Source organism: Pezoporus wallicus, unplaced genomic scaffold (genome assembly GCF_028554395.1).
Source record: "Pezoporus wallicus isolate ANWC-B61680 ecotype Strahan unplaced genomic scaffold, APGP_CSIRO_Pwel_v1 contig_8403, whole genome shotgun sequence".
Taxonomy (NCBI): domain Eukaryota; kingdom Metazoa; phylum Chordata; class Aves; order Psittaciformes; family Psittacidae; genus Pezoporus; species Pezoporus wallicus.
The window spans coordinates 282,442-303,589 of NW_026641953.1; the positions used below are offsets into that span (position 1 = coordinate 282,442).

Sequence of the window (21,148 nt, forward strand, 5' to 3'; positions counted from 1 at the left end):
CTGGATGAGTCATGGGGTCATTCCAGTCTTCAACCTCCTCTGTTCTATTACTCTTGATCTCATATGGCCTATCCTCAGTGCCATTTTGCATACAGAATTGGCATCAAAAGTGGCACCTGGTTCTGCAACTCAATATGTGCCTCTAGAATGGGTGATTCATGCCTCAGACAGCTGGTCTTGGCTTCTCAGCCCTTAGGAAGAATGCTCCACCCCAGAGAGCAGAGAGGAATACAAGCACTTCTAGGGGAGCTGAGAGTCCAAAGTCAGTTCCCATGTTTTATTCTCAGTCCTGCATAGCTCAAGATCTTCCTTCTGGACCTTGCAGTGCCATATCTTCCCTCATCCTTGCCCTAACTGAGAGCCCAGGGACCCCCAGCCTTTTAGTTCTTCTAGTTTCCCTGGTAACCAGCCTGTGACTCAGGCTCCCTCAGCAGCAGAGACTAAGGATCTCCAGACCCACTAATGCAGCCGTTCTCCATCCTGTCCAAGGCCACAGTCCAGAAAGCAGACTGGAGTCATTCTACAGGTCACATCTGGCCTGGGATTCTTTTGTGGGTACTGATGACAGAAGGAAAGCCCTGACCCCAATCAGTTCATAATCTCTGTTGAGAATCTGCCTGTGGCTGCTTCCATGCACTGAGATTGTTATCAAATGATTAAAAAAACACATGGTGAAAGACTGGCTGTGCAGAATCAGCCAAGGTTTGACCACTGGCTCAGGAAGAAACAGGGTTTCATTCACTGAATCTCCCAGGTTGCTCCTCTAGCTGGTCTGATTGCTGGAGAGTCTAAAAGAAACCCCAAACCATCAACAACTGTAACATCTCTAACAATAACCACCCTCCCCAAGCTGTCCTGTTTATTCCTTGGATTTCAGTCCAGATCAAAGCTGCTGGTGACCTTCCCTCCATGCAAACTATGAATGCAGAACCACTTTCATCCAAACCACAGCATTGCCTGCAGTGTTTCCAGGACGGATTCTTGCGAGCAACTCCTATTGCATCTGCTTCCCAGAAAGCTGTCCGTGTCCTCTGCAGGCTCTATACATGTCCCCACTGCCGAGAGCTCAGCCCCAGCCCTGCTTGAACCCTGCAGGAAATGGCACCAGGCTCCCAGGGAGTGCCACCACTAGGAGAAATGAGCCTTAATGAAGATAAACAAATAGAAGGCACCAGCCACCTACAGGGGTGCCAAACCAGCTCTCACCCAGATCCGTATGACTTCCTCACTGTGCTGCAATGAGTTTGGGATGAAGCCACCTCAATGACTCCTGGAGTCAGGGGAAAATAGAGGCACCTCTGGAAGAGATTTTAGCCCACGTAAGGATGATGAATGAGCATAAGAACCCACCTCTCCCCATTAACCATAGAAAGGGATGGGGCTGAAGACTTGCACGAAGCTGAACTGAGGCTTACACTGCTCAGAAACTGCTCAGAGGCTCCCGAAGGATCACTCCCTCCTGGCTTTACTACCAGGCTACTTGATGCGTGCTGTCTTTAAGTGTTGCTGATTCTTGCCGTTACATGTTATTTATGGAGTTCTGTGGCTGCCTATGAGAATTCCCATGTAAATAAGGCAGTCTCCATGCCCTGAAGGCACCATCATTGTAAATTCTTCCTCTGACACCATCCTGCCCCAGTGGACCTGGGCCTGCGCACACCCGTCTGTCACACTTTCCACCAAAACTGGGGCCAGTTACTGCTCCTTTTCAGATCAAGTACTTCCAAGGACAGAAGGTCTGATCTGCCACACAGCACACTGATTTGCTGTGCACCATCTAGTCCCTTCCCTTGTACAGGCCACAGGTGCTCTGCCCTGTTCCTCCCCATGCTTCGGCATTCATCACACAGGTGACACATCAGCATCACCACCATTCATCACACTGTCACTGTGCTCACCAACATCATTATCATCACCACCATTACCATCATCCATCACGCTGTCACTGTGCCTACCAAGACCACCATCTCAGCTGCAAGGCAGTTGGGCAGCTAGTGCGTACCAGTTCACACCAACAATATAAGGTGACTGCAGAAGGCTGCATTCCCAGTCCCATGACTTTCTAGAGGCACAATGAACCACAAAGATTTCTAAATAAGAAAGAAAGGACTCTTCTAAAGCAACCTGATGTGGATATGCCTTCTTTAAGAGTCAGAGGAAAAAATTAGTATATTCTGGGTGACGGATGGAGATATCATCAATATCCTTCCAGTCTTCTGGTTCCTACTACTAGGGTAGTAGGCTGTAAAGCACTCAGACCTGCGGTACCTTACCTTCCAGGTGATCAGCCACCTCTGTGTAAGACCTCAGCACTGCCAGGGACACTGACTCCCCTGAAACACAGGAGAGACACAGCTCTGAAGGACATACAGGTGACAGACCAGCCCCACCTTGCTCTCTGACAATGACACATTACAATTCTCTGCATCCTAAGGTGCTTCAAGCTCTGAAAGACTTCAAAGAAATAAGGAAAACTGGATTTTATGCTTCTGCACAGCACACAGCAAGCAGGTTATTTAGGCTATCCCGTGATACCACAATATCCCCTCTTGTCCTACATTTGGTCCCTGTAAAATGAAGGTTAAAAACCTATGAACATTGGTAACTTCTATGCTGAGAGATACTGTCTTCACACATTATCAGTCAGTGAGAAGAACTGATTTAATCTGATTGCTCAGTGGGGAGGCCTATGGGGCTGGATGCAGCACTTATCATTTAAACTTGCCTACAGGATTACCACAGGATGGAAAGCACAGCGAGCAGCGCAAGCTCAGAGAAAGGACACCAGACCACACCTCATACTCACAGCTGGCATAAAACAGCACCACTGTCCGGGCAGTCTCCAAGAGAGCAGAGCGGAAGGTTTCCTCTGTCAGGACACGGATCTGCTCCAGGGGCAGCTCTCGCTTCTTGTCCCTGGAAACTGCTTCCACCACCTCATCATCCTGAATGTCTGCAAGGGACCCACAGCTGTACATGAACACAGGTACATGTGCAAGGCAGAGGGAACTGCAGCCCCCTGAGCCACCCAAGCCCTGTGTTTTCCTAAGCCAGTCCTTTTCAGCAGGGACATGGTGACTGTTGGCAGGGGGTAAGTAACTATCTCATACAGGGGAGTGGAGGCAGAACACAAGTACAAGCTCATCAAAAGGTACTCATGCCATCTCACACCAGTTGTGCCCTGTGATTTGAACATTATTCTTCCAGCATGTTGGCTCCTCTAGCATCCTCTGCCCCTGTGCCACTTTTTTTCCTAAAACAAAACTATTTTTCCATGGAAAACAATGCATTTTCAAGGACGTGCTGCGGGGCCCAGTGTTTTCTCCCTGGGGAAGGCAAGCCTGGAACAGCTTACAGAAAACCATGTCTCAAACCTTTCTAATGGGCCTGATAATTCTGAGACTCTTCTGATGCTTGAAAAGAAGACAGTGCTGGGTGCACTTTAAACCCCTCACGCCTCTAGAGCTGAATGTATTCAAGCAGAAGCACCCCTGTCCCTCATGCAGCACTTCTATAACTGTTCCTCTAACAACTGCTGATTTTCCTCCCTGTGCCTGTCTGCCACAAAACTCCAGTGATCTGCAGAGAATGAAAGAGCCACTTGTACAACCATGATGTGACTGTGACGGTTTGCTTTGGATTTGCAAAAGTGTTCTCTAATGCTTTAACGTATGCCTGCACATCTCTAGCAGATGCCGATGCATGTCCTATCTGATGACAATCAGCTTTTCATTGTTTAGGTGCACACCTTGATTATTATTCTCTTTTTCATCCTCATCTTCCTCTTCCCCCTCATCCTCCTGGATTTGTTTGACCTTGTTCTTCTCTTTCACCAGGGTTATAACTTCATCAGTGTCTTCCAAGAGCAAGTATTTGATTGGCACTCCCTAAGGAAAACAGAATAAATCAGTGAGAGCAAAAGATCACCCTCTGCCTATTCTGTCCATATACCAAAATCAAGGCTGATGGGCACCATCACCCAACTCCTTTTTTGGGCGTATTTACAGATTCCTAAAGCTGCCAAGCAGGGGAGGACCTGGGGTGGGATTCTTTTGCCTAATTTCACCTGTGTATGAGGTTTTCTCACTCCAGACTGATGCTTCCTTGCATGTAAGTGCTCGTGGCTATGTGGGATCCTGTGCCTGGAGAGGTGAAAGTGAACACTCACTCCACCTCCAAACTTAGATCCACTTCTGCAAGAAAAAGCCCAGTGGCCAAATACTGAAGGAGAGCAGGGAGGTACAGGGTCCACTCAGCTGTCCCCACTCTAGAGGTGTCAGGCTGGGTCAGAGCAGCCCATCACAGCCTGGGAAACTGGCACAAAAAATCCTTTATCTCATGGAGCTCAACAAAGAAGAGTGCTCCCAAGTGTACAGGGGCTGACAACCCATGGAAAGAAAACAGCAAAATGTATTTCTCAGAAACGAGACCTTGTCAGCTTAAAATCAGTTCTGGCACTGTCTCAGCAAAAGACACTTCAGAGAAAATGAATTTTGTACTGAACTGAGAGAAACGACAAACTGCTGGCACCTCCCATTGGCTCTAAGAGGAGAAACACAACAGGTACATCTCTCACCAGGGCATGGGAAGCCCTCAAGGGATGCTCAGGTTCAGGTCTGATCCTGTATCTTTGCAATCACAAGTGTGACAGTTCAGGTAATCTGAGGCAACGTGTGCTCCCTGGCATTTGTCAGCACCGAATTCCATGTTGCCTCACAAGCTGGGTCAGGCCCCTCCAGAGTTTAGCTCGTCTTGATCAACTTCATTTATCTTACACCCTGCCCTTTTCCCAGATCACTGCCAGAGGCATTCAGTTACATCAGTTCAGCACAGACCTTTGGTTGTTTGCACTCAGTTTCATGCATTTCCTCTCCCATCCTTAGAATGCCTTTGCTAAAGGGGCAAGACCCTTTAGAAGTCTAAAGGAATTTGGACTTGGACTACTATATTAGGTAGTTCACCAACTTGTGTTGCCTTAAGGTGTAATGGAGATGTCATCCTATATTTTGAGACCAAAGTAAACTCAGTATTTTATCCTAACCAGCAGGCACAATTGCTCTGCAGTACCAAACTCAGGCTGTTCCAAGTACATGTGTGCATCTAGGGAAAGACACTACCCCTTGAGCTTCTGGGAAGGCTGTCAAGTAACAACGGAGCTGAGCAACACCCCAACACCTCCCAAGAGCACCATGCCCAGATAGGGAAATAGGAGCTGTAAAGAAATCCAGCATCTGACCTCATCTGGCGTCTTGAGCACAATGTTTGACCGGCGCAGAACATTCAAACCTAAAAGGTCCCTTCCAAAGTACAAAGTGAATATTAGATGGTGTGACATGCAAGGTCACCCCCTCTGCTCAGCCTGCCTCGCTGGCAAGCCCACCTTCCTCAGCAGCACCACATCCTCACAGAGTCATGCTTTCAGACTGCCCCAAGAACTTGCAGGAACCCAGAATCAATGTCAGTGGTGAAGAAACAGGCTCCAAGTGACCTTCTGGTGGGACTGTGCTGCATAACGTGCCTATTTCACAAGGAGCTTGGATTCCCTTTCTGTGATTTGGGTCTTTGCTCACAAACTGGTGACCACATCCCAGTGCAGCTGCTCTGCTGGTGGACATCAGCTCATGCATAAATGCAGCCAAGAAATGCCTCCATACAGGGAGGGTACCATTGTGGCAGAAAGCTGCAATAAGAGAGCCCACACCCATCCTTCCTCTATCTCTTCCCATTTGCACAGCTGCCAGGAGACAGATCCAAAGGCTGTGCAACCATGCCTTCAGGGACTGCACGCTTCCTTTGGCAAGACACCATGGAAGCATTTGCAAACAAGCCAGTCTTGTGTGTACAGGCTGCTCCTGAGCCCATGGAGCAGAAATAAGTAACTGGTGATCAACCAGAGAGGAACCCAGCCCTGCACAGCACTGCTGCCCCAAGGCTAGCCACAAGCTTGCTCCCCGGGAGGACAGGAGATACATGGATACATGTGCTGGTCCAACTCTGAGAGACCTAATTGACTGAGGAGGCATCGCTGAGTGGAGACACCCACTGCATCCCAGCACCCAGCACTCACAGTCCACCTTCTTTACTGGATTTCCTTCTGCCCTTAATTTGAGGGCAAGATACAAGCCTTCCATTGGTGTTAAGTTTCCTTTCCAAAATCTCTCTTAGTCTGATTGTTCTCCACTTCTAAATCAGCAAGAGACTCAAACGTTTTTACACTTCCAGCCAGTCTGAAACTAAATTAATCTGACTCTGGGCCACTCCTTAAACATGACATTTTCTTGCAGGATATAGCCTAGTGTGGTGGGCTGACCCTGCCTGGGGGCCAGATGCCCACCAAGCCACTCTATCACAAATCATGCAAACTCAGTACACCTAGTTTTACTGCCTCTCATCCAAATGTGAGTAACTGACTATCACCTGGTGGTGGATAGTCAATTATTCAGGTGGAGTAACCGAGCTCTGAAACACCACAATAAGCAAGGAGATCCCCAAAACACCTGAGAGTAAATACCTGGACAAAAGGGCAACTCCTGCTTTCCCCAGGAGCTGCCAGGCCACAAACTCTGCTGTCCTCCTGTCAGCCTCGTAGGTCTCTGTTTGGCTGAGAATGAACACAAGTGGTAGCCCAAGCTGTAAGTGAACAGTAGAAACCTTCTCTGGGTCCTCAGCAACCTCTGTCTGGAGAAGAGACATGGTTACACTGCAGCACATCTCCACACCAATAAAGGCACCTTAGCTCTTCTGCACAGCCCAAGCCACCATATGCTCCCCAACCACAGAAATAAGACTCTTGAGAAAACGCCTTCAACTCTGATTCTAGAATATCCATCACAGCAGAACCCACACAACCCCAGTTAAACTGTTACAACTTGTCATGACCCTCCCTGTTAAAAACCTGGGTTTTATTATGCACGTTCTTTGTGACTTAGCAATTCCAGATGTCAAATCTCCATTATTTTTTATTTACCTGGCATCCATTCCCCGGGGCAGTCTGAAAACCCCAGCCACAACATGCAAGAGCTGGCATCCTCTCCCTTCCTGCCTTGGACATGCTGCTTCATGAACTGCCTTCTCTCCTTGGGCCTAACCAGGAGGCTGCCTGAAAAAGGCACTTCCCAGCTCACCTACCCTTCCTTTTGGATGCGCAAAGATGTCACAGTGGGAACTGGAAGCCTGCTGAAGTTCACTGCCCAATGGAAATAGGAGATAGGAGGGAGCCTCCTGTCTCTTGTGCTGAGCAAGGCATGAGTGACTGATATAGAACTCCCCAGGGTGCTTAGCATCCTGTGGGGAGCCTAGAGGAGTGGCTAAGGACTTTGGGTTTGTCTCATTTGGAGAGAAGGAGGCTGAGGGGTGACTTCATTGCTCTCTATAGCTTCCTGAGAAGGGGATGTGAAGAGGAAGGTGCTGATCTCTTCTTTCTCATATCCAGAGATAGAACATATGGGAATAGTTCAAAGCTGCACCCGGGGTGGTTTAGAGTGGACATTAGAAAGCATTTTTTTATCAAGAGGGTGATCAAAAACTGGAACAAGCTTCCTAGGGAGGTGGTCGATGCACCAAGCCTGTCAGGGTTTAAGAGGCATCTGCACAATGCCCTAAATAACATGCTTCGGCCAGCCCTGAAGTGGTGAGGCAGTGGTACTAGATCATCATTTTAGGTCCCTTCCAACTGAAATATTCTATTCTATTTTATTTTATTCTGTTCTGTTTCATTCCAGCAGAGTCCAAGGCACCTCCATCCCATTCCCACTCATGGTGCTTACAGGGCCCTCTGGAAAGATTCAAGCAAGCTGATTAGTGCAATGGAGTGTTGGCCCTATCCAGCCCCATGCTCCTTGCTTTGACTCAACCTGGGAGCTTTGCAATTAACTTCATGGGAAATGGGCAGATTCTCATGCTCAGCCTTGCCCTCCGCTCACACCTCCCTCATCCTCACGTCCATCCCAGCTTCCCTCATGCCCACAGCCCAAGTGGCTCCTCTTTCCCAGTCATACCACCAGAGGAGCCCCCATGAGCTTGAGGTGCCTGTGGATGTTGAGCATTGTCAGAGCTTGCTCCATGGCTGTCCTCCTGCAGGGCTGCACCAGGTCTGTTGCCCGCTGGCAGTGGCAGAACACCAGTGAGGCTGATGACACATCAGGCTCATCAGTGCTGTGAGAGAGAAAGCAAAATCCATGCTGAGCTAGGCATCCACCACAGGGTTTTAAAATGCTCTGACAGAGTGACCATGTTTGCTGGCATGTTTTACAGGGCAGATGATCCTCAAGTTCAGGGTTTGGCAGGTCTGTGGGACTTCTTCAAGAGCCCTCCTACTGACAGGTACAACTGTGTCCAGATGCCTTTCGTAACTGCGATGAACATCTACTGAAGACCCCGGCTCAGTAGGTGTAAATGAGCCCAACCCCAGAACAGTTGGCCCAGCTTGAGACGGACGCAAATCAAGCTTTTCTCATGCCACTGCAATGAAGACCCTGGCGGGAGTAGAAGAGCTAAAGTCTACATATTTTTCTCATGTCCTTTTCCTCACTAATGACACATAGGGAATATTCTGGGGGTGGTCTGTGGGTTAACTTTAGGAAGTCATGTTCCTTTTCCTACGGCACACATTCCCCACCTCTAAAACTAGGATCATCTTCTTCATAAAGGGATTTTTGGTCTTCCTATGGAAGAGTAGACTGCAGTATTGGATCTCAAAGCCTGCTGCGCCAGTTGTCTGAAAGCTATGCACACTGGTGAAGCTACCACCATGTCATCAGCTGAGATGGCCTGCTGGTGTCCTCTTTGCTTCGAGAATGAAGTCAATTCCTGTCCAAATGACAAGCGTGCCATCTAGTGGCAGCCACAAAATGCTATCCCTGATGGTCCTGCAAGGACAGGATAGCAGCGCAGGGTAGGACCGCGTCGGTATCTGCCTTGGTGTCACCTATGAGAGCAGGCAAATTGCTATATAAATGCTTTGCTGAAGACATCACACGCTATGTCATATTTCCACCTTCCTCCCTCTCAGTTTTCTGACTGCAGTATATCACATCAGAAGCACGCTGCGTTGAAGGATCTGCCCTTTTAATGCAGGTCCCACATGGCAAGCGGATGGCCTGAGCTAGCTAGATCAAGTGAGGACATCAGATGGGAATTCCCAAATACAAGAGCAGTGTCTCATGCAGCTGCAGAACTCTCTGCTGGCAAAAGTTGCTGAGATAAAAAGTAAAAATGTGTTTAAAAAACTCTGGTGGCTGTTAACACCGTAATACAGGTTCAGCTCCCGTCTCTGAGAGTCCTGAAACCTCAGGCTGCCAGAAGATGGGAGGCTGTAGGCAACACTCATCCATTTCATCCACAATGAAAAAGGGTAGATTTAGATTAGATATTAGTAAGAAACTCTGCTTTGAGGGCAGTGAAGCTCTGGCACAGGTTGCCCAGAGAAGCTGTGGCTGCTTCATCCCTGGCAGTGTTCAAGGCAAGGCTGGACGGGACTTTGAGCAATCTGGTCTAGTGGAAGGTGTCCCTGCCTGTGGCAGTGGGGTTGGAACTTTAAGGACCCTTCCAACACAATCCATTTATTGATTCTGTGATTTCCTTATACCCCTTGCAAAACACCCATGGCCACCGCATAGGCAAAGTATAGAACTGGGAGGGCTTTGCTCCAACCCACTGCATCAGCTTTTACCCTTCTCAGCTGGCCAGACTTGATCATCAAAACAGAAGGCTACATGTATCAGCCCTCTGAAAAATGTGAGGTTTGACCATGGAAAGGAGAAAGTTGGCTCTTCTATAAAATCCTGTTCAATGGACAGTCACAAATGGCATGGCTAGTCCAAATCCAGGAACACAGGCAGCAGCTGGTTTTGGAAAAGCAGAACAGATCTGACTGCACTCCCCCAGAATAACATCCCAGTAACCAGATTTGACCTGGGAATCTGAGAAACCAAGAGTAGAGCAGCTCTACCTGAAGGGTGTGTCTGGACATACCTACTGTCTTTCAACAGCGTTGCCTCAGTTGTCAAAACAAACTGGTGGACAGTCCCATAGACAAAAGCTGCCTCCATCACGGCTCTGTGCTCTGGAAAGAGAAAGGCAAGATGATCTCATCTCAGCTCCCTCCACATCTCCACCTTCATCCTTCCCACTTGTAAGTACCAATGCCCAGGCTTTCAGAAACTCCATAAAAAGCCATAGCTGTCTGAAGACACAGTATACAGGTAACTGAGTAACTGGAGCTGGACCCAGCTGCTGATCCCCAGCAAACACAGATGGTGTACGTGAATCTGCCTATGGGTTTATTTATTTTTCAAGACAGCAACTGCTGGCTTCCTTTTTGTCTCAAGCCCATATCTGAAAGTTTATGCTCCCAGCAAAACTTTCCTGGTGCACCCGATCCCTTTGGAAACACAGCAAGACGTACAGAGGTGGAGAACTTGTGTCTGGGTGGCCCTTTCAGGTTTCCTTGATGCCCCATTTTCAGGATTTTGGTTCAGAAACTCAGCTCCCTTATACCTTAGTAAAAAATACTCTGTAAGGAGAGCAAAGGCAAAAAAATTAGTGTTAATACCTGCTGTCCCAGTAGCTGGTACATAGGCAAAGACCATGTTCGCCTTCCCTTTCAAGGCATTTTCAATGTTCTGAAGATCTGCCAGGGTTTCAACGTATTTAACTTCATTAAAGAGCAGAGCACTGAGGAATCAGAAAAAACTCATTAGCAACTATTTTAAGAGCAAATTTGCAGCCACATAACTGTGATGGGGAAAACAAGGTAGAATTCCAGCTTCTTGCTGGCAGATTGAAGATTCACAGCCAAATATAGTTGCCCAGATGTGTGCTGGTGAGTCATCTCAAGGGCAAAGTTTTAACAAGGTCAAACCATACCAAAGGGATAAGCAGCTTTCTGCTTGGCTGAGAGCCGCCTCTGGAATACATGGGGCTTGTATTTATGCAAAACTTCCTATCAACAAGTGAAAATGGAAAGTAAAAGATTTCATAGGGATGCATCTGGTCTGTACTTACAACAAAACGTTAGCAACAATGGAGTCCACGTCAAACAAGGCATCCGTGGGGAACTCTCTGATCAGCATGTTACCTCTATGGAGGGGAAAAAAAGGAGTATCACCAAAGCAACTATGAAAGATCAGCCACATGTACTAATATGATTTTCAGTCTGCTGAATGCTTCAGGGGTTTGCTGGCAGGGGTGGCTGGAAAGAAAACTTCAGGGTTGAATCTGAGGATTTAGTAGGATTAGGCTGGTTTAGCTGTCACCTCTGTCACTGCTGTTTCACTCAGCTTCTGGGGCCTCTTGATGAGAAGCACAGACTGACAGAAGGTCTCTATATACCAAGCACCACCTCGTAGACCCTCACCAGCAGAGGAAAAGTCCCTGTGGTCATGTACAACAGTGAGTGAGAACTGAGCTGATATATGGAGAAGTGTCCAGCTGACAACCCATGGAGACCAAGAGCTAACCCTTCACATCGAGGGCAGACGAGCTAACTATACAGACAGAAAGAGCAACAAGCAGTGTTTCATTCTAGGACTAGACGCAAAACCTAGCGGTTTGAGTGCAACTCTGGTGGACCTGGTTGTTGGAAGCCGCCAGAAAGCTGATGTCACTGCTGTCTTCATGGTTCCTCTCCTCCTCCACAGACCTCTCTGATAATCAACAGCATTTCCTTCAAACACTTGCACTGGAAAGCAGTCACAGAGTGGTGCCCAGAAAGCCTCCTCACCTGAACAGGTAGGCTTTCCTTAATGCATTTTCTTTTCCACAGTATCTTGAGACATCCTCTTTGGGACAATTAACCTAGACATTGAAAGCATGTAATTAGACATTCAGCTCCACAAATGACTACAAACACACAGCACTACAGTTTTATTCCACTCAGGAATAAAATACAGCCTTTCCAAACCTACTAGGAGAGAAAATACAATACAATGGAGTCCAGAGACAGGTACTGGAGTTTGCATTTCAGTTCTTCAGCTCAGCCTGCCTTGATTTGGGTCACACAGGATCAGGAGATACTATGATCTGCCCAACATACTCAAAGTGACAGATTGCTGACATATATATATACGCAGTTCTTATAATCTAATTACACTTGCCTGAATTTGTAATTCCCTCACCTAAATCTGCACAAAGCTTCAGATAAAAACCCCTTTATATGAAATATATATTGCACTGAATTGAAAAGAAGTGAACTGCCCCTATCTATAGAATCACAGAATAGTTAGGGTTGGAAAAGACCTTAAGATCATCTAGTTCCAACCCCCCTGCCATGGGCATTCCATCATTCTCTGCAGTTTGAGCTGGCACGAGGGAGCTTTGGAAGGAATTAGTCAAGTCCCACCAAAGGGAGACAAGCAGGCTGATGCCCTCCTGTGCAGCACACGGGGGATCATACTCTTCCTTCTGCCATGCCCATGGGTACACAGCAATGACCAGGCAATTCCATATGCCCCATGCAGCTGCTGAGAGGCCAGATTAGTCCAGCCAGCTAAGCCTGTTATGCGGGGTGGCCATGAAAAACAGCAATCTGCAGGAAAAATGGCCCCTAAAGCCAGGAACACAATTCAAAGTGCACAGGTTCATCTACTGAGACTGAACTGGGAGGCCAGGAGCAGCTCAGGGCTGCCCCGCCTGACCTACAGCACTGCCAGTCCTCTGCTTTGAGGGGTTTAGAGACACAGGCACAACATCAAGCCTCTCTGGGACACAGGAACCTGCCTACGGCCTGCAGGCAGAAGGTGCCATGCAACTCACAAGCAGCTGAGGTAAGGCCAAGGCAAGGGATGAAACGGGATGCCCTGGTCTGCTTTCTTGTGGAGTCAGCCCCAAAGGTGGCTCTGTCCACACCACAGGAAGCCCCGCAGAAATAATCTCCAGAAACAGCTTGTCCTGCCCCTCATCTCCGTTTACCTTCACCACTGAAATGCCATAGTCCTGGAGAGCCTCGGCTGAGTTCTCAATCTGCTGCAAGAAGGGCTGGGCACCAGGTGAAACTGAAACACAAAAAAACTCCATTTTCAATCTCCCCTTACAGGTGGGGCAGATGAGAGTACCTTCAGGGCAAGCACTGTCTGTGCTCTATCATGCTAACAGCATGCTAAGGTCCCACGCAAAAATCCCTGGGACATCAGAGCAGACCTGAGCAGAGCAAACAGGGAGCTGTGGCACACTGCCAGCAGAGATGTCTGCAGGGATATGGCTGGGAGAGATGGAGGGACTGGGAATGGTTCTGTCAGATGAGTGTTGTGCTGGGCTTCAAGTCCTCAGACTCAAGAGCATCCTCGTGCCATGCACTGAGACACTGCTTAACACAATATGGTCCTGCTCTTACTCCAAGAGTAAAGTATTTATTGAAACAAAACTAATTACAGACAACAACATGAATACCTGCAGTGTCCCCTCCTTCCTTTATAACACACCTAGCCTCTCAGTGCTGACATAGGAGCTGTGTCAGTGTTTCAGCCCACAGTGATGTCTCTGGGAAACCATACCCAGAGGTCATAAAGGAGGAGGAAAAGAAAGGCAAGGCCAAGGATCTTCTAATTCTTGACAGCACCTAGTTTCCCTGCATGCAAGGAATCCTCCTTTCCCTCGGAGGTACCATGGAAGAGAAAACTGGCCCCTTTCAGGGGACAACTCCTTAGGAGCCTGGGTTTCTCTTCCAAGGTACCTCCAGAAAAGTCATGAAGGGGTTTGAAGGAGTGTGCCTGGGGACATAACCAGGAAAGATCCCACCCCAAAAGGTCTCTGCCTGTCAGGAGCACTTGGAGCCATGCAAACACAGGTTTGCCAGCTGAGCTTGATGAGCTCTTCAAAATCACTTCAGGTTTAAAAATCTCAAGAATTGCCTCTTCACTGTTCCACTGACACACCCTCACACAGGCCTTTGCTGAAAACCCAAGCTGATATAAATGCATACTGTTAAATACATACCATTACGGCTGAAATAAGCTAGGGATGCTCTGCCGGCTTGCAAGGCACTGAAATACCGCTGGGGGCTCAGCTCCTGCAGCACCCTCGCACTTCCACACGTTGGGATGAAGGATGCACAAAAGAGCAGGAAAGAGAAGGAAGAAACCCATCTGTCCTTTTGGGTTGACATGGCTGTTATCAGCTACAGGCACGGGAGAGTGACAACTGAGAAAAAGAAATAAACAAACAAACAAACAAATATTATGTATATACACACACAAAACTGTATCTATTATACATATGGACACAAACATATATATGAGCTGTTCAGTTAAGTGCAGCATGTCTGGAATTTCTAGATGTGGCACAATCGTCTCAAGGACATCATGAATTAGTGATACAACAGCAGGTGATCCAAACAACTGTAAAGATGACAGCAAAGGCCATTCTCTTTCCTCTGAATTGTATCTGTAAGTGCATGGACTCTCAGTGATTTTAGTTTAGGGCTGGATTTCTTCTTTCTTTTTTTCTTCTTTTGAATCAAACAGAAATTACATGTACAGGCAGAAAACAGTGATGGCATCATGTGAAAGAAAACCCACCCAAACATTCTCAAATCTTGCTAAAAAGCTTTGAGGATGCCACTAGCATTCTAAATGCCACTGAAAGAGGTGTTCACAAAAGGACAGGCCACACTGCTTACTTCAGATGATGTCAAATGATGTGGGGAGATGGAAGAGCCCTCCCACAGTGCCTGCCCCAGCTCTCTGCTGCTTGAGGTTTCAGCTACATCAAATGGGAGAGGGATTTGTGCAAACTCCTTGGGCTTGTGTGAAATAATGTGAGAAATTAAAGACCATCCCTCCACCCACAGATCCTCAAAGTTATGTTACGATATTAAGGCAATTTTAGGGTAAAATGCAGCTGCTATTTCCAGCATGGAATACAGTCGATATGCACAGAATCTACCCAGTGATAGTTGCCCAGGCAACCCTGCGACCTTGGCATATGCTGGAGAGGGGAGAGGAGGGAAGGCCCCATGGCCAGGCTCTGCTATACTCCCTTGCAGGTGTGGGAATTGAAGACACCATGTACTGATAAACCACCTTGCAGCTAAACAACAAGGAAGCTATACTTCTATTGTAAAGCAAGAGAATTTCATACCAATCATTAACAAAGTATGTATAACTAGAGCCACTCCAGCTCCACAGGCACATACTCAAACTCCATAGCGATATAAGGTTAAAACACCATAGCCATATTTAGTTAAAGCTCCATAGGTATACAGTTGAGAAATTGAAACTTGTATCACTATGAAAAAGCCTGGACAGATATAAGGGTCTCTTAAAGGGTCAGGAGACCTGAAATAAGAATGGTTTATGATGAGAACTGATAGCCACAGAAGCTTTGGCCTTGTGTAGGTGGACTAAGAAAAACAGAACTGAGGAAAACAGGACTGAGAAAAACAAGACTAACAAACCTCTAATCAACAAAGACTGTCCTTGAAGTCTGCTACATCCTGGACAATTGTCAAAATGTGGTTTCAGGAGTCAGCAAAACATGACTAGGGCATCCTTTTGATGAACTATCCTCATTATACTCTCATTATAATACTAAAAATCACACCCACAGGTCAAAAGACCCCTGACCCCTGAGCATGTATAGTGAGGCGATTAGTTATGGAGCCTTACGCAAACTAGCTCATCAACTGGTAAATGGTGGAAGGACTACAGGAAGTTACTAATTTGAATTAAATCATACAAATATATGAAATTAAGAGGGGAAAAATTAGGGAAGACTCCATTGTAACTGGTGGGATCAGTCAGTGAGCTGAACCTGTCTTCTCCCCCCACAGGGTCACCTACTGGGTAAGAGCTATACTTGTGCATTTAATGACTGCTTTTTAACTGGCTTTATATACGTTATTTTCATGCTTATTCTCACAGTTAGTATGTTATACTGTCAATGCAATCTTCAAACCTTAAGCCCTCATAAAATTATAACAAAAATTCACATCTATTTTCTGTGTGTTTTCAGAAACTTAAAAATTGTCTTTAAAATTGACTTAAAAGTTTTAACTCAGTGGGTGAATCTGTTACTGTAAATCCCCACTAGGAATGTTGCATCACCCTCCAATATAGTATGCTGGCCAGTGGAGCACCTGCAGAGGGCTCTGACAGGTTAACCCAGCTCCAGGGTCTCATCTTTTCTGGGACAGTAACAAACCTGTCAAACTTACAGACGAAGAGGTGAAATTTTCCCCCTTATTGGAGTAAAGATCTCCTTAACATGACAGCTTGTCACACCTTGCTCTGTCCAGCCTTGCGTTATTCTGACATCAGTGGCATGGGGAGCGAACCTCATAACCCACACAGGGCTGCAGGGCAGTCCCTTCCATGCTGGTTTTCCAGCTGGAGCTGGCTAGGAAAGAAGCCAAGGAAATTTGTGAACCAAGGAAAGATCAAGCGTGTAAGTCTGCTGCTGGGGTTCACCAGCAGCCCTCCCTGCCACAACTGTTTCACTCTTCTTGCTCAGATTAAGGAAGTCAGGAGAGCTTCCTGTGGACAACCACTACGGGATGAGTAGTGCATCTTCTTCCCACTTCATTTCCCTTGCTCCTTTGCAGCCTGCTCTTCAGCTATTGGTCTTTGCTGCTGGGTGTGCTGCGGCATGGCTGGTCCCTGGTCAACAAAGGCACAAAGGCGGAATTGAAGCCATGTAGAAGTGGTTTGCTTTGCATCATGAGCTGCAGCTCTTTTCGTTAACAAACACCCCTGTGTCCATGGACTGTCATTCCCTCCAACACCCTGTCAGATGCTGTCAGCTTACTATCGCTGCTGGGTGATGAGCCCAAACTCAAATGCTCAAAAACGAGCAGACAAAATCCCTCTTGCCTTGCTGCAAGAATGAAGTGTTAATGACAACCAGGCATGCTCAGCCTTCACAGGCTCCCCCTCATACAGGTGAGGTGTTTGGATCAGGCCTGAACAGCACAAAGGAGAAAAGACAGAGCTGAGAAAGCCATGATTTATTTCTTAATTTTCATCTCATTTTCTCCTTTACAGCTTTGGGAAGTACCAGGCATTTCTGGTCCTTTGCCCTCCCATCTTTTCCTCCGGCTTACAGTGGGGACAGAGATTGGAGTGTGAGGGTGCTGTTTATTAAATGACTAATAAATGACTAATAATTTATTAAACTTGGCTACAGCATCGATGGAAAAATAAATTCAATGCTGGTATGTGGGAACCAGCCCAAGTCAAATGGGAAAGCTTACTGTCAAGGAAAAAGAGGAGCAGCCTCCAATGCCTCAAAGACTTCATGGAATTATACCTAGAACTTTACCTGATCTGACTGCTGGAGAAGCAGAAGCTCCACTTTCTGCTGTATCCACATGCTGTGACATTGCTACTCCTCTCCTTGCACCTCTCCCAAAGTCAGCCCTGTCTGCCCACCTAACTCTGTTCCACCACCCTCAGCCCGGCTTTCTCCCCATGCTTTGCTCACCTTTCACACAAAAATGTGTGCTCATCCCTTCTCTGCTCATGTTCTCTCATCTCTCATTACTCCATCCTGCCCAGCAGCTTCCCGCTGTGCCCCAACAATCCATGCTCGAATATCCAGCTTTTAGGTCACTTCCTCTGTCACCTCATTTCCATAAAGGGAAAATTAACACAGCCAGAACCCTTTACTGCAGCCACTTGCAGGATTACCAGAGATGTGTTAAAATACCAAGGAAGTGTGAACCAGCCCTGTGTCACTGCTGGGAAACCCTTAAATCCATGGATCATGGGGCAACCCAGCACAGCACAGACGGTAAGACTTGGTTCATGTTTTCACTGTCATACCTCCAAGACAGAGCCAGGCAAGGTGGTTGAAGCCAGTGCAGATGAACTAAAATGAAACCAAATACACCAGAGACACCCAGCATGAAATCTTGTGTTGGCATAAATTGCTTATGCCACATCAGTTCTGCTTGGGAATCCTGCAGCAGTAACCAAGGGCTCGATCCTTCTATCACCACTGTGATCCCAGCTGCTTTCCCTGACACCTTGCCTCAAAAGCCCTCAGATGCCAATATTTATCACCAAGGAAGCTGCAGCCACATTTCATTCAATGGATGGTGATGTGGGGTGGGTTTTAAGGCTCTCAAGACAAGTAAGAACTATTGTCATACTGAAATCACAGACTGCACAGCCAGCCGGGTACCATCTCCATCATCCATGGGCCTCCCTGAACTCAGGAAAAACACCTGGAAACCAACCTGGACTTGGCATTTGCCAGTGTAAAATCACACACACCCCTCAGCAGAGTATTTTGCTCCCAGTGATCAATTACCTTCTTGCAAAAAAATGGCACTTTATCAGCAAATACATTACCCAGCTGCTTCCCCTTCATTTTAACTCATTATATCAGTATCTTCCAGCCTGCAGAGCCCTAAGTTGTCAAGTTTTAACTCCCTAGGTAGAAGCTCCTAAAGCAGGAGCATTTAGAATGTTCCTAAATGGAGTCACTTCTACCTCTTCTGTGATGACTGACACAGATCAGGCCTTTTGTTGCAGCAGGACAGTTTTTTGTCAATGTGCTCATATGTTTTTCATGCCCTTCCAGCAGCAGTTAACCAGTGTGCTGCCCTCCCAGACTTGCTGGCAGAGAGGAAACATAACAGACCCCAAATCGACTTGGGGCTGATGCAAGCCCTTAGCTACAGCAGGCTACACTGGCTGATGCACACTCATCAGCACGGCTGCATGCCCCAGGACAAATATACTTCCTATTGCTGCTGAAAAGCGCAAGAAAAAAACAACACTGACAGAACTTCTTGCACTTTGGACCCTGCACACAGGTTTCCTTTAGGAGATCCAGATAAACTCCCTGAAAAGCTCTCTGTTCCAGCCCTCCACTCTCAGATCCACATGAATCTCACCAACTGCTTGTCACCATCTGGCCAGCAAGTCTTTCCCAAACATGCCCAAATTGCTTGCAGCCAGCTTGTCCGAAGATGGAAGCTGTCCCAACAGCTGTATTTTCTGCAGATCTCTTCTCCTGAAGTAGATGATAAATTGGCTCTTCAGGGACACACAAAGCATCCTTGGGATCCCACTGAAGCATATGTGGATGACGGCGGCTCTCCAGTGTAAACCCACTACATGAAATTGTCACTTGTAGAAGACCAGCCCCACGTCCCATGCCTAACAACTGTTGACATATTCTGCTGACAACTGTTGAAATATTGCATAAGTCAAGCAATATTTAAGTCTTTTTTTTTTCTTCCTGTGTGAGCGTATGTGTTAGTTTGGCAAATACTATGGCTGCCCAGGAACAGCCTCACTTCCTTACCACATATTGCATTAGCTTGTGTATTTTTCACTATACGCTCCCTTTCCCTGCTCATCTTTGGAAAAGTGGCCAAAACCAGCCTTTTCTTAATCAGCAGACAAGCCAGGCTCATTATCACTACCCAGTTTTGCTGGAACAGAACTCAATCCAGCTCCTTTCCAATTTTCCCAAGCAAGTTCTTTGACCCAGTTGACTCGAATAAGGTCAAAAAAAGCTGCAGTTACCCAGTGTTTGGAGCTGGAACAGCACCAAGATGGTTCTCTGCTGCTTCAGGATGGGCCTACAATCATGAGATTGAAATATGAAATACCTGCTGGCCCTTCCCATCCACCCCTTCTACCCAGCAGCCTGCGGAGAAGCCAGGGGTTGCAACCTGCAACTGCGAGGCCCCTACAGCCATATCCCTGCATCATGTCCTGTGGTGGCCATGACCCTGCAGCTGCAGGAAGATGTTTCCACCTGCACAGGACACCCTGACATGCCTCCCAACCAGGCTGCAATGCCAGGACCCACAGCAGGTGCATGCACTGCTTCCAGCCAAAAACTAGTGTGGCAAAGACATTTACCCTGCATATAACCAGAAACACTGTTTCAAGCCGGAGCACTGCTAGGCTTTTGTGCCCAGGCAGGCACACTTTCCAACCAGCAGCATTTTAAGTACATTGCTGATTGCTGTGTAATCAGCCTGCAGTGCAAATCTGCTCCAGGGCAGCTCTGACACTGGAGGCACATCTGGCACAGCATGTCAGATGATAACGGAGCTCTTCTCTGCGCCACAGCCCCACTCCAGCCTCTGACCCACTGCACAGAGGTGCCAGATTTTTCAGTGCAAATCCAACATACAGGCCTGCAGCCAGGGGACAAGGACAGCTACAAGGATGGCTGTGGCGAGCTGTGGGAGCAGCATCTTGCAGCACAGAAATGCTTCTTAAGGACCAGCAGAGGTGGGAAACACACTGACATCAAAGCGTGTCCCAGCCTCTTGCCTAGACCTTGCTGTCTGGGTTTTTTGGCAGTGATGCTCTCACACTGCCCCATCTCCTGCCACTTCCTGGGGAGTTTCACTTTCATTTTCACTTCCAGGTCCACTTCCCAGCATCCGGAAGCCCTGCTGTGCCTCACCTCCTAGCCAAGGCTGCAGGAGGGACATGCTGCAGGAGGGACATGCTGCAGCCCTTCTCTGCCCGGACCAGGAGACAAGTGTGTTGATGCCCATGTGCAGCAGACAGCCCACAGCATCACCCACTGCCACTGCCCTAGTCTAGCACGTCCCTGGGGATAAGGGACTAGCCCCACAATGTCCCTGGAAAGCAGGTGGCACTGGGTGGACACTGCTGATCTCTCTCCAAGATGGATTAGGGATGTCACCTACCTGGGTGTCCTGAGCACTTGGGCTGACGTCCTCGTCCCTCCACCATGGCTGCTAGCAGAGCATCCCGCACCGAGGTCTCAGAGCCCTCTGGGTGTGGCCTGGTTGTTTGGCTGGAGAATCTGGGATGCCAAAAATGAAGCCGATGTGTGTGTGTCAGTCCGGTGGTGGGATGTCCGAGACCTGGGCCCAGATGTCTTATAGCGGGGGTCTCCAACCTGCCCGCCTTGCTGCTATGACCTCCGACCTCCTACAGCCACAGGGATGGCTGCCCGCAGGAAAAGGCGGTCTCTGGGCTATACTCGCACATCCCCCGCATCCCCAGAGGCCCAGCCTGCACTCACCGCGGCGGGGATGTCCTGACTCCCCCAGCAGCTCCAGGGACCCCCTCTGGGAAACCTCTCCGCTTCCTCCGGGCACCACGGAGCTTCCCCCCCCCCCCCCCCCCCCCCCAGCGCTGCTGCAGCAACGCACCCCCCTCCGCCGGGAGGGCAGGAGGACCGCCAGGCTGTGGGGGGGGGGCGGGAGAGC

At 48.0% G+C, this 21,148-nt stretch overlaps 1 protein-coding gene across 4 annotated transcripts in view; it reads right to left on the reverse strand.

The window, feature by feature from the left end:
• The window catches only part of TXNDC16 (thioredoxin domain containing 16), a 41,274-nt gene extending 20,239 nt beyond the window's left edge, over positions 1 to 21,035 (reverse strand). The window contains exons 1-13 of one of the 4 annotated variants that reach the window (XM_057426312.1): positions 20,962 to 21,035; positions 13,933 to 14,136; positions 12,910 to 12,992; positions 11,723 to 11,796; positions 11,005 to 11,079; positions 10,553 to 10,674; positions 9,973 to 10,063; positions 7,998 to 8,154; positions 6,512 to 6,678; positions 5,237 to 5,297; positions 3,749 to 3,887; positions 2,807 to 2,953; positions 2,274 to 2,333 (exon numbers count right to left, since the gene is read on the reverse strand). In XM_057426312.1, the coding sequence (XP_057282295.1) occupies positions 2,274 to 2,333; positions 2,807 to 2,953; positions 3,749 to 3,887; positions 5,237 to 5,297; positions 6,512 to 6,678; positions 7,998 to 8,154; positions 9,973 to 10,063; positions 10,553 to 10,674; positions 11,005 to 11,079; positions 11,723 to 11,796; positions 12,910 to 12,992; positions 13,933 to 14,101 (1,345 nt within the window). In that variant the 5' untranslated portion in view covers positions 14,102 to 14,136; positions 20,962 to 21,035. Of the gene's footprint in view, positions 1 to 2,273; positions 2,334 to 2,806; positions 2,954 to 3,748; positions 3,888 to 5,236; positions 5,298 to 6,511; positions 6,679 to 7,997; positions 8,155 to 9,972; positions 10,064 to 10,552; positions 10,675 to 11,004; positions 11,080 to 11,722; positions 11,797 to 12,909; positions 12,993 to 13,932; positions 14,137 to 14,614; positions 14,818 to 20,620; positions 20,912 to 20,961 lie in introns of those variants that run through there. The other 3 variants (XM_057426310.1, XM_057426313.1, XM_057426311.1) reach the window with 3 other exon arrangements.
• Positions 21,036 to 21,148: the final 113 nt, after the last annotated feature.